This window comes from Aspergillus clavatus, genomic scaffold (genome assembly GCF_000002715.2).
Source record: "Aspergillus clavatus NRRL 1 1099423829802 genomic scaffold, whole genome shotgun sequence".
In the NCBI taxonomy this organism is placed as follows: domain Eukaryota; kingdom Fungi; phylum Ascomycota; class Eurotiomycetes; order Eurotiales; family Aspergillaceae; genus Aspergillus; species Aspergillus clavatus.
Window position 1 is genome coordinate 267,088 of NW_001517097.1, and position 12,420 is coordinate 279,507.

Consider the following 12,420-nt stretch of genomic DNA (forward strand, 5'->3'; position numbering starts at 1 on the left):
CTCTCTTGTTCATCGATTTGTTCTGCTTATTCTTCTAGTTAGCGCCCCATTGTTGCTTCAAGAGTCTCCTGGATTCGGGCCCACCGGCTCCCGGTCTTCCTTCTGTTCCCCCTGATCCCCGCGAACCAAGAAATACACCCCCGCCGTCAAGATGAGTCGGTGAGTGTTGTCGAGAAGCGACGAGAGATCGGATCAGAAGCGAAAGGAAATTAAAGACTAACCTATCTCATATAGCACGGAGGCTGATCTCGCAATCAACATCCGTAAAGCCACCAGTATCGGTATGTCGGGCCCCCGAGTATATCGCATGAATCCAATGCGAGAAAGCATCCTGTGGCTGACGATAGATGTTTGTCAATAGAGGAAACCGCTCCAAAACGTATGCAGCTTCACACCCCGCCGAGACGCCTTTTGCGCAATCGCCCTCGGGCTCCCTCTTCTGTTATGATCTCGCCACTGATATCTGTTCTGTCCGCCAGGGAAACATGTCCGGAGCTGCATTGTCTACACATGGGACCACAAATCTTCTGCCGCCTTCTGGGCCGGCATGAAAGTGTGCGTGATTACCTCCGGCAGTCTGCTCGTTACGATTGGTGGTTATCTCGAACTGACTCTCGTTGCGCTCGTGTTCTTGTCATAGTCAACCTGTCCTCGCCGATGAAGTCCAGACGTTCAAGGCCCTGATCACGATACACAAGGTTTTGCAGGAAGGCCACCCGATCGTTGTCCGGGAGGCGCAACAGCATGTCAATTGGATTGATAGTTTGATGAGAGGTGTCGGAGGCGACGGGATTAGAGGTATGCGGGAGTTCTGGCCAGGAGTCTGGGGGCAGAGCGATTTAGTTAATGTGTGCATGGACAGGATACGGCCCGCTCATCCGGGAGTATGTTTACTTCCTCGAGTCGAAATTGACGTTTCATCGGAATCATCCCGAGTTCAATGGTATGGGATCCCTGGACGGCGGCCAAACCTCCTACGCGAGTGCTGACATTCTCAAGGTTTGTTCGAATATGAGGAGTATATCAGTTTGAAGACCATCAACGACCCCAACGAAGGGTAAAGCGTTTGATCCGGCCCTTGGAGTCCTCGGCACTGACGATTTACAGATATGAGACCATCACCGACCTCATGACCCTACAGGATCAGATTGATGCCTTCCAGAAGCTGATCTTCTCGCATTTCCAATCGGGAACCAATAACGAGTGTAGAATCTCTGCTCTGGTTCCCCTTGTACAGGAGAGCTATGGCATTTACAAGTTCATCACGAGCATGTTGCGGGCCATGCATACCAGTAAGATCTACTGTGCTGCAATGGAGATGGCTTCGCATTCTCTGAAGCTAACACGCCTCCTTTACTTGCAGCCACGGGTGATAACGACGCTCTCGAACCACTCCGCGGCCGATACGATGCCCAGCACTATCGCCTCGTCCGGTTCTACTACGAATGTTCCAATCTGCGTTATTTGACAAGTCTGATTACAGTCCCCAAGCTGCCTCAGGATCCTCCCAGTCTGCTGGGCGAAGATGAAGACCGCCCAGCGCTACCCCAGCGGCCGACGAAGGAGGTGGAGAAACAGCCATCTCCGCCACCGAAGCCAGTAGCGGCCGAGCCGGAACCGATCAACGACTTCTGGACGAACGAGGCCAAGCGTCAGCAGGAAGAGTTCGAAGCCGAGCAACAGCGTCTCCAGCAACAGTGGGAGGATCAACAGCGACAGCAAGTTCTCGCTCAGCAGCAAGCGCAGCGGGACTTCGAGGAACAGCAGCGTTTACAGGCCGAGCAACAGCGACTAGCCCAGGAGCAACTTCTGCGTGAGCAATATCAGACGCAGACTCAGGGCCGCTTGGCCGAGCTTGAGCGGGAGAACCTGAACGCTCGGGCGCAATACGAGCGCGATCAGTTGATGCTGCAACAGTATGACCGCCGGGTAAAGGATCTGGAGGAGCAGATGGCACACCTCAACACAAACCTGAACATGCAGAACGCCTCGAAGGACGAGCAGATCCGCGCGCTCCAGGAACAGGTCAACACCTGGCGATCGAAATACGAGGCTCTCGCCAAGCTCTATTCCCAACTACGCCAGGAACATCTTGACCTTCTGCAGACAACAAAGAGCCTCAAGCTCAAGGCTGCATCTGCACAAGAAGCCATTGACCGCCGGGAGAAGCTTGAGCGCGAGCTCAAGACCAAGAATCTGGAGCTGGCGGACATGATCAGGGAAAGGGATCGTGCTCTGCACGACAGAGACCGCTTGACGGGAACGAACAAAGAGGAGCTGGAGAAGCTCAAGCGCGAGCTCCGTCTTGCTATTGAGCGTGCTGAGAATGCGGAGCGCTCAAAGGGCACCGAGATCTCTTCCCTGTTGTCGAAGTACAACCGTGAGATGGCGGATCTTGAGGAATCGTTGAGAGTGAGTCCCGCGATTTTGATAAAGTTGTTCCGAACTCTGCTGACACAGTTGGGCAGAAAAAAACGCGTGCCCTAGAGGAGTTCTCTTCGCGGACTATGGACCACCAAGGAGATCATGATCTTGCCCTTCGTGAGAAGGACGAGGAAATTGAGGTCTATAAGTCTGGAATGGAACAGGCGCTCATGGAGCTTGAGGAATTGAGATTGGTACGTTTTTCATTCTCGCTATCTCCCAGTAAACCCTAATAGCTGTGACTGTGGCTGATTACGATGACATATCTAGAGCCAAGGAGACGTCGACCATGCGCTTGACTCCCAAATTGACACTGTTCTTCAAGGCACCGTATCCAAGATCAATGACATTATCGATTCGGTGCTCCAGACCGGTGTGCAGCGTGTTGACGACGCTCTTTACGAATTGGACTCCTCCATGCAAGCTGGTAACCAGAATGCTTCTCCCCCCTACGTGCTCTCTCAGATCGAAAAGGCATCGGCTTCCGCCACGGAATTCTCGACGGCTTTCAACAACTTTATCGCCGACGGCCCGAACAGTCCCCATGCTGAAATTATCCGAACCGTATCCATCTTCTCGGGTTCAGTTGCGGATGTGCTGAGCAACACAAAGGGTCTGACCCGCTTTGCCAATGACGACAAGAGCGCGGATCAGCTCCTCAACGCCGCTCGGAAGTCTGCACAGGCGACCGTGCGTTTCTTCCGGGGTCTTCAGTCCTTCCGCCTGGAGGGTCTGGAGGCTCTGCAGAAGACCGATGTCGTGATCAACAACAATTTGGAGGTGCAGAAGGATCTGCAGTCCCTGTCCAAGCTGGTCGATGCGTTTGCTCCCAAGGGAAGCAAGATCAGCACCAGTGGAGATCTGGGCGATCTGGTGGACCAGGAGTTGAGCAAGGCAGCCGACGCAATTGAGGCCGCCGCAGCACGCCTGGCCAAGCTTAAGACGAAGCCTCGCGAGGGCTACTCGACATATGAGCTTCGCATCAACGATGTGATTCTCGAGGCGGCTATCGCCGTGACCAATGCCATTGCCGCGCTGATCAAGGCCGCCACGGAATCCCAGCAGGAGATTGTGCGGGAGGGTCGCGGCAGCTCGTCGAGAACAGCCTTCTACAAGAAGAACAATCGGTGGACGGAAGGTCTCATTTCGGCGGCCAAGGCAGTTGCTACCTCGACGAACCGTTTGATTGAGACTGCGGACGGCGTCATCTCCGGCCGCAACTCCCCCGAGCAACTCATCGTGGCCAGTAACGATGTGGCAGCCAGCACTGCCCAGCTGGTGGCCGCTAGCCGAGTCAAGGCCACGTTTATGAGCAAGACACAGGATCGCCTGGAAGCCGCCAGCAAGGCGGTCGGAGCTGCCTGCCGAGCTCTGGTGCGGCAGGTGCAGGACCTCATCTCGGAGAGAAACCGGGACGACACAGAGGCTGTGGATTATTCGAAACTCAGCTCGCACGAGTTCAAAGTGCGAGAAATGGAGCAGCAGGTGAGTTTTTATTTTTTTATTTTTATTTTGGAAGTTTTGAAGTTTTGCATGATTCTTACAAATTGTTGTCCACTTGTCTACACTGATACTGACTGGTCTCTCCTTTTTTCTTTTTTTTTTTTTGCAACGCAGGTCGAAATCCTTCAACTCGAGAACAATCTGGCCCGTGCTCGCCAGCGCCTTGGCGAAATGCGGAAGATCTCTTATCAGGAGGAATAAGGCTCTTCTGCGACGTCTGTAATGCTTGGCCGATGAAGTCGCCTTGCGTCGGGGTGGGTGCTCATGATGCGATTGATTTGAGATGTCATGAGTGGCGATGTAGTCGTATATGATTGCTTTTGGGAATTGTTAATAATTGAGGATGGAAAGGAGATCCATCAATCCGCGCACCCTTCTCCTTTCTATAAACTTCCCTTCCGGTCGTTCTGTTTCCTTTTTTTCATTCCTTTTTTTGCGCCTATTATTCCACCGACCATTTTCCTTTCGTTGTGCGATTTCTTCTTGATGTGTTTGGATATACCAAGATTAGGGAGCAATGCACTTTATTTTCCTCTCGTCCATCCTCTTTCCCTTTTCAGATACGGCATTTGTATGGAGTTAGAGCTTCCACTTCAATACATATGCATAGAAGCAAACCATGGTCCCCTCTCGATCTTTGTCTGTCACGAACACCAAGAATCCCAGAGCTGAGAGTACGGAGTCGTCCATCAAGCATCAAGGACAGATGATTTCCACCGCCCCAACGCCCAAGGAACCCTGGAGCTGAGACTGACTCTCAAGTGGCGGACCATAGACCTTGCAATCCCGCAAATCACACTCCACATGTTCGTCCACAGGAGTCACAGACACCCAAATCTCGCCTATCTCGAGCGAGTTAACGACATCCCTTGCTCACACCTGACTTTCTTTGTTCCCGCAACTCCGCCGCCAGACCAATCCTCATTGGACCTGTGGCGCCTCTTGGCGGCAGCCATGCGTAATGCATTACTCGTGTTTCCTTCACCACGGCCCGGGGGAACCCCAAGAAGTAGGACACTGACAGCCTGACAGGGGGAAGAAGGACACCGGTTCGTCTTAGCGCCGGCTCCACCCCCAAATCTTATTGTGACGGCGAAAGAGTACCCTGGTCGAATCGTGATTCGTGAGTCGTGCACAACTTAGGGCTAGATGCGCATAGATCGTCATTAAGCTTTCATTTTTTTTTTCTTTGTTCGCTGCGCATGGGCCACGGGCCACGGGCCACAGGCTACGAACAAGGCAATACTTTCGTACCCACGAGGCGAACTGGCGAACTGGGCGAGCCTTCGCCGGTGACGTCGATGAATCGAGGAGGGAAAGGGAGAAGGGGTGGATACTGGATTGAAGAATCAGGGATTCCCCCCTCATCGCGTCGCACCGTCTGTCTGAATCCGAATGGGGTTAGCGGAGCTTGGACTTCGAGTTTCCTGATGCAGCGATGTGGGTTGATTGATGGTGGGCACCGTAGTTTGTTGGCCTTCTGTGGGTGTTCTAGATTCCTTGCGTTGGATGGAGTTACCTTATGCTGTGGATGATGGGATAAGCATAAGCGTGCCCGGCGGGGTTTGGTTGTGATTTGTCTCATTGTCTTTTGGTCGTGGAGCATGAGCTCTGGTGTTGTCTCTGTGTTACTTGGATTCGTCCGAGGCATCGGACGATATGGACGGTAGGAGATGGTTGTGTTGGGTGGCGTGTATGTCTCTCTATCTTTGTCCAGGACTCGATGTGCTCGAGTCATTGCGCTTGCGAAGGTAAGCAGATTGATCCGTCGTCTCTTTGTGACTGGGGATGCAGTAGAGAGGACAAGATATCTTGCCACGAAAGAGATTCAGAGCTCGAGTCCATTCCCTTGGTTCCCTCTGTGCATTGGCTGGTGGCGACGATGATCCCAGCACAGTGAAGTGAAGGGATATCGGCGGTTCCCTGGCGGGAGGTGGAAATACGTGAATGACAGCACCTCTGAAAGGGTGGCTGGAGATGGTAATTCACAAATGCTCTTGAATTCTGTTATGTCACGGTGGGGGAAAGGCAGGAGAGAAACAGGCTCAGACTGATGGCTAGTTCCGTTCTATCGTGGATCGTTGCTGTCAGCTTCATTTCTTATTTGAATCTAGATTGTGAAGGGGCGTCGCATGCTGTACTACTTTCAGGTTGTCCCTGGGGGTTCGACGGTCGAAGTAAATGCCCTAGGAAAACTGATGCTCAGAGCCACCACTGCACTCAAGATAGAACAGAGTGTATACTTCATGAGGCTGTAAGCACAGAATCATCGTGCAAGTCAGTTACACATGGGTTTCCTAAACTGACCCAACCTACAGCTGTAGATCATGTCGCAAGGATGACAAAGTGCTTCAAAGATTATTTGCATTCCTATAGCTTTCAAATTAAGTATGTCCTACTGCCTGAGCTTGCCACCTGGACAAAGCCCAACCATGAGATAATGTTCGATATTAAGAGGGAAAAAAAACAACAAACAAACAAACAAACGAATGCTCCCGTCCCCGATTGCTCGTTTCGCCAGTCCCTTCTAAAATCAAGATAGCAAACCCAAACCGAAACAGAATAACAAGCCCGTAAACCCCTTTGATTCGTGCTGAGTGTAATGTCGTGAGGACCTCAATCCATGAGGTCTTGTCGTAAATCAGAATCCTTGCGTCCATCAGGAAAAGTGTCATGTTTGCTCCATGACCGCTACCCGCCTTGAGACGCCCTTCAGAAGATCAATTGAGTACATGCAAATACAAAGTCGACTATTGTACATCTGAGCTTGCCGAGACCAGCCTGCTCACCATTCCTCGATGAAGAAGTCCCACGAAGTATATGCGAGACACTGAAGTAGATGAGGCGGCCTCGGCGTATGGTTAATTAGAAGTTAATGAACTGATTGATATCAAAGACTCCAAAAGGAGGCTCCATCAATGGATCGAAATCCCCCATTGGTGCTGAAAGATTTGGATCCAAGAAGGACAAGGCTTCACCCTGGTTGTAGCCAGGAAACTGCATACTGTCGAGGTTGATGCCACTTCCCGCAAATGGAAACAGCCCAAGATGTTGGCTATTATGGACAGCAGGTACATTCTCAATCTCCAGAGCATTGTCATCAGCCATTCCGTCAGCATCAATCGGATTCGGTGAGGGAGTCTCGTCCGTTTTATGGGGTGAGGAGGTATACATCTCAGGTGTTGCACTTCCATAAGTGGTGACAATCGCATCATTGCAATTGACTTGGAGACTGTGATTTTCGTCGATAACCATGGTTGATTGGGCAGCAAAAGCCATTGTGGCAGTCTTGTCATCATTGCTCTCGTTGTGTCGACACTCATTCCTTGACACCAGACCAGCGTCGTAGCAATGAGTGACAATATCGTTCGCCGAGTAATTAGTCGAAGTGCTTGCGTCGGAAGTAGATATCACTTTGGCCTTGGCCATGGTGTATTGTTGTTGGTCATCGAAGGTCAACTGCCAACCCATCTCGTCAAGATAGCGAGTCGGCTCAACAATTCCAATGAAGTTGGTGGTAAGTTCTAGGAACTGATCGAGGGAAACTTCGTTCTCGTGATTATCACGAACGGTGGAGTATGCTTTGGCGAGGATTGCCCACTTTGCCTTGAAAGGATCGTTCTGCCACAAAAAGCGAAGGATTCCCGACTTTGCCTTTTGAGTGAGGTCGGGGAACATGACGGAATAGAAACCTATTCAAGATCAATCAGTGTACCTACTAAGATGAAATACAACAGAACTCACTTCTGAATGCAATGAAACTGTTGAGTGGTCTTTTCCTTCCTTCCTGTCCCCGTCTGCTACGAACAACTGAAGTACGACTGGTTGCTCTAGGAGTAACAGTGGCATCACGACGGTTGTCTGAAAGAGGGCTGGTAGAGATAGCAGCAACACTTGCAGCGGGAAGCAACACAGTGTTATTTGATTGAGCTCTGGCGTCCTGAAGGTACTTTAGAAGCTCTTCCAGCTGCTCTGCAGGCATACTCAGCAAGAATGTGTTGAAGGCACGCTCGAGAGGGGAGTTCGCAGCCTCCATCATGAAGAGAAGCAGGAAAGGCGTTTCCCGCAATAGGCTTTAGTATAATAGGCCCGAACAAGTCGTTGGAGATGAAGATATTGGAGGATAAGGGAGACGAAGATGCAATCTTTGGAAGCTCTCAAGGTTGTTGAGATGAAAGAGGCTTAGATGATATGGAAGAAGAAAGGAGAAAGATTGAGACAAATTCCATTTGGTGTTTGTCCTCGACAAATAGGTGAGGTTGGGTACAATGTCCCAGGTTGAGTCTGTGGGAAGCTTTGTAAACAAAGAAAAGTCCTATCCTTCACTAAGACCCCCCAGACATTTTATTCACTCCCCCGCCCTCCTGACTTTCTGGCTCCTTCATTTCCTTACATCAGATTTGAGGTCCAAATAATACAGAGGAATTCAATATTCCGCAATAACTGATTCTGGCACTTCCTCGAGGATATCCAGATGCCATGCCGCAGGTGCTGGGGAGGAGTCGATGCTACCAAGTATAGCCAGAACAAAGTCAGAGCGGGCATACCCACCACTTGACGTATGCACCATCCTGAGATCCAAGTCAAATCCCTGAGGGAAAGTCATAGGGGCAGATGAATTGCTGTGTACCTGGTTATTATTTTGGAGATGAATTCTAAAGCCCACCAGGGAGGTTAGGGAAGACACTAAGAGAACTTTGGAAGCCAGAATTGAAAGAAGGCTGAAGGATCTTAGAACCACAGGAACGCCCAAGTTAACACAATTAAAGAATGAACCATTCGGATCACTTTCGTCAATCTTTCTAATGCTTAGGAGCACAGCCTCATGCTTCATAACGTCAATTTCCCAGAAGCACCAAGTCTGTTGGCATATTGAATGCGTCGACTCCAAAGAACGACATCCCTGGCTCCTTCACATCAGCCATGGGGTCAGGCATGACAATGGGCGACACTGAATACAATGGAGGTCATGACGATAATACAGATATGAATATCATCATGACCCCTCATGGCTTACCAGAAACACAACAGTTCCAGTTCGAACCAAATACATTCGACTTCATTCAACAAGTGCAAACCGATTACAATAGAGCCGCCCTCTTCCAGCAGCTGAACATTGCTGAGGGCCCTTTTGGGGAGTCCTTTGAGTTCTCCGACTTTATTACTGACTGCTTCTGAGATGCCCGGTTCATCCCAGCAATACCCAAGCTTTTTTTTTTTTCTGCTTTTATTTACTGTTCTTTTGTTGTTGTTATTTGAGCAAGCATCCCATGTACAATCCGACATCTCAACCCTCCTTTAGAGGGCTTACCACGGCTTCTCTCTTCTTACTGTACCATAGCAGCGTGGCCAATTCCTTTACTTGCTTCGACTTAGGGATCACGAAGGCTTTGGCACCCGTGAAGCATGTGTCCCCAGGACATCGACTTTGATTCGTGGCATTGCCTCGAAAGACCCAAATTCTAAATGCTTTACGAGCTAGCACATCTCATTTAGACAAATACAAATAATGAAAGTAAATAGCAGGCGTGGTGCTAGAGTCTTGCTTCGCACATACTCGGTAGTCCAGCAAACCTCGAGGTCGAGCTAAAGTTGAGCGCGTTTGCATTCGGACCTCCTGCCTCTGCAAGGTTACTCGACGGATTCTGCAGTCCCGTTAGTTCCATTACCAACGCCTCTTATGTGTCGTTTGACGTGGATTGACGGGCCCTTGCATGTGGCACCTGCTCAGGAACCGTGCGGCTGTCATACCAATGCTCCTATCCGCGACATGCATCCTTCAGGGGCCTTGGTATGGCTGAGATGTGTTACTCAAGTGGATGCTGGTACTGTAGATCCATTGATTGAAGACAAGGTTGCGAATGGTTCCTATCTCTGTGAGAAATATTTATGGAATTTGGTCTGCTGACGGACGCTTCCATCTGATAGCTACCTTGTGTTGTGTGTGAATCTATCGCGGAAAAGGCTCAACGCCTCGAACATTCGTCCGCAATAAGATCAAACCACATTCCTTAGGATTCTAAGAACAGGAAGAGAAAGGGTATCGTGGCACAATTGAAAAGAAAAAGAAAAAAACCGAAGTCTTAACAAACACATATCTCACGAAGCGGAAGGGTTCCAGTCGCTTGCCCAGATGAATGTAGGACATCGCCACTGGGTCCCCTTTTCCTTGTTTCCACTAGGCCCTAGAGGCCGCGGACAGATCCAGAAAGCTCTTCCGCAGTTGATACCAGGTTTCTTGGTTGTCAGGCTGATACATGGTTCTTGGTGTCCCTCGCACCTTGGAACTGGTCGTTTCGTAAAAAGCTTTGACCAGTCCTCCTTACTGACAATGGGATCAATGACAAAGCCGCCATCCTGAGATGAAGCGGGTGCGATAGGATTTGACAGATCTGGTTGATCTCCCTGTGTAGCTGTGTCTGTCGGAACCGCCTGCATTGCCTCTGAGGACGTGGACGTCGCTACTTCTGTAGACTTTATAGGGAACGCGACTGACTGTTCTGTGATTATGCCATTAGACACTGATTCAGGATTCCCGGATATACTTCTCCCTGTCCGACCAACTGCATCATTTTTTGGTTTAAAGAACCCTCTCAGACTGGTTTGTCCAGCGGTAGGAGGTGTAGATTGCTGGGCCGTGCCGGACTTCGAACGCTTGACTGAGACAGGGGCTATCACCTCACTCTTCTGAGACCTCTTGCGAACAACTCCTTTGATTTGTTGACTGCTGCCAGCTGCCGTCTTGATTGGACTTCCTAGACCAGCGGTTGAGACCTGCGTCTCCTGGGTAGACATAGAATGCTCCAAGGTCGGGACTCTTGGCGTTGATGTCGGCATGGTGGTTGAGGGCTTCCGCGAGAACATATCCTTGATGCTCCGCCGTTTATCAAATTCCGGTATCAACCGACCCGATGTGGGTAGAAGATATTTCGTTGTATATTCCTGTTGGCGCTCGCCGTTCTTGAACATCCCTGGCGGATTCACGATATCGAGCATATTGACTTCTCTTTCTTCAAGGCGCACAGTATCTTTGAACACCGCATAGACCGGACAGTGATCAGAACCCTGTCCAAATTCAAACATCGTCAGCTGGACTTTGTAATCATGAGATTTTTATAATGGAGAAAACCTACCATCAAGCCCTCTTGAATATTTGAATCGCAGAACCAATCCTGCGTATTCAGGCTACATAAGACGTAGTCTATCCGTGACCCATAATTCCCAGGCCGAGCGTTTATCCTTTGCTCCCAACAAGTGTACATCCCTCTTCGCTCGGGATGAAATGACCTGCAAATATCGAAGAGGGCGGGTTCTTCTCTTCCTTCATCTCGTGCTCCGAGCACCTTACCATCGGAAAGCAATTGATTGAAAACACGCCGTGCCGGCGTAGATACGAACTCATCCTCCGTCGCCGTTCCCTTCCGAATAGCCTCTGTGGCGTGAGCGGCATCGATCTCCCCTCTTGCGATATTGATATCGCCTGTGACAAAGACTCTTTTGCCCATGGCAACCAGATTTCGTATGCGAGTATCCATCAAGTCAATGAAGTTGTGGCGGAAGCTGTCCCGCGATTCATCGCGATTGGCCGGTGAGTAGATACCCAGCAAGACAAATGCAGGGAACTCAAGGATGACACAACGGCCTTCGGAGTCCAGGATAACTGGATCTGTCTCGAGTTCTGAGAGTTGTTCGAGAGTTGGATATCCTCCTATCTGTTGATCTTCGGGAAGCTCTCGAAAAGACACTGATGAATTCGGGGGACACAGCAATCCTGTGAGACCCTCTTCTGCACGGATAGGGCAGCATGTGGCGTTTCTCGTATAGATTGCAACTCCAGAATAGCCTGTATATTGTTAGAACGCAGTAATAGGTCGAGCATAAGAGGGTGCACCTTTCTTCGCCTTAGGCAGACTGAAGTAGCAATCCCACCCAGGAACGAGTACCATGTCATCACGAAGGTCCTTTCTTTGGATTTTGGTCTCCTGAAACACGACAATATCGGCCTCAAGGATGTCAAACATATACTGTACAAAATGAGTGTCTGGCTTCAACACAACGATGAACAACGATGTACTATCTACCTCGAATGTTCTATTGCCTCTCCATGGCTCATAAGAGAATGGATTACTGCAGCGACCCATCAACTAAGAGTTGAGAATAAGGATTTTTCATAGAGCATACCGGATCCCATTTACTATTTAAGGAATCAGTATACATTTCATGGTTCAGCCCAGCACATAGCGGAATAGGTCTCCGATATCAATGGGGCTTACCATTCCATGTTGTGATACGAAACCCCATCGCAGTTCTTTTGGAGTGAAAATGCAGGGGAACATACCCCCGGAGGACGAACTTCAATGACTATCGAAATAAAGTGGATTCAATCATAAACTGCATGGAATAGATGTGCTGTCGCCTACTACTGTCGACCCTAGAGCTGCAGGATAGTTATCCCGTGACTCCACGTGACCCAAAGGCGCCGTGACATCACGC

The 12,420-nt window shown here is 50.0% G+C and overlaps 4 protein-coding genes across 4 annotated transcripts; 2 read left to right on the forward strand and 2 right to left on the reverse strand.

Annotated features, from left to right (window-relative positions):
• Positions 1-151: 151 nt before the first annotated feature.
• ACLA_034100 (putative cytoskeleton assembly control protein Sla2) lies at positions 152-4,128 on the forward strand (the record flags this gene model as incomplete). Its single annotated transcript, XM_001270632.1, has 12 exons — positions 152-159; positions 235-281; positions 362-379; positions 480-555; positions 641-798; positions 863-943; positions 1,000-1,057; positions 1,108-1,292; positions 1,364-2,412; positions 2,469-2,618; positions 2,695-3,909; positions 4,042-4,128. The coding sequence occupies 12 exons, from the start codon at positions 152-154 to the stop codon at positions 4,126-4,128; spliced, it is 3,132 nt and encodes a 1,043-aa protein (XP_001270633.1).
• Positions 4,129-6,792: 2,664 nt separating this feature from the next.
• On the reverse strand, positions 6,793-7,963 carry ACLA_034110 (putative MAT alpha mating-type protein; the record flags this gene model as incomplete). The annotated part of the gene is made up of 2 exons (XM_001270633.1): positions 6,793-7,619; positions 7,672-7,963. The coding sequence occupies 2 exons, from the start codon at positions 7,961-7,963 to the stop codon at positions 6,793-6,795; spliced, it is 1,119 nt and encodes a 372-aa protein (XP_001270634.1).
• Positions 7,964-8,432: 469 nt separating this feature from the next.
• ACLA_034120 (putative mating-type HMG box protein partial) lies at positions 8,433-9,105 on the forward strand (the record flags this gene model as incomplete). The annotated part of the gene is made up of 2 exons (XM_001270634.1): positions 8,433-8,458; positions 8,778-9,105. 2 exons carry the CDS (start codon positions 8,433-8,435, stop codon positions 9,103-9,105), a joined length of 354 nt encoding a protein of 117 aa, XP_001270635.1.
• A 921-nt stretch (positions 9,106-10,026) lies between these two features.
• ACLA_034130 (DNA-(apurinic or apyrimidinic site) lyase APN2) lies at positions 10,027-12,208 on the reverse strand (the record flags this gene model as incomplete). The annotated part of the gene is made up of 5 exons (XM_001270635.1): positions 10,027-10,992; positions 11,061-11,770; positions 11,819-11,951; positions 12,009-12,054; positions 12,201-12,208. The coding sequence occupies 5 exons, from the start codon at positions 12,206-12,208 to the stop codon at positions 10,027-10,029; spliced, it is 1,863 nt and encodes a 620-aa protein (XP_001270636.1).
• Between the last annotated feature and the right edge of the window lie 212 nt (positions 12,209-12,420).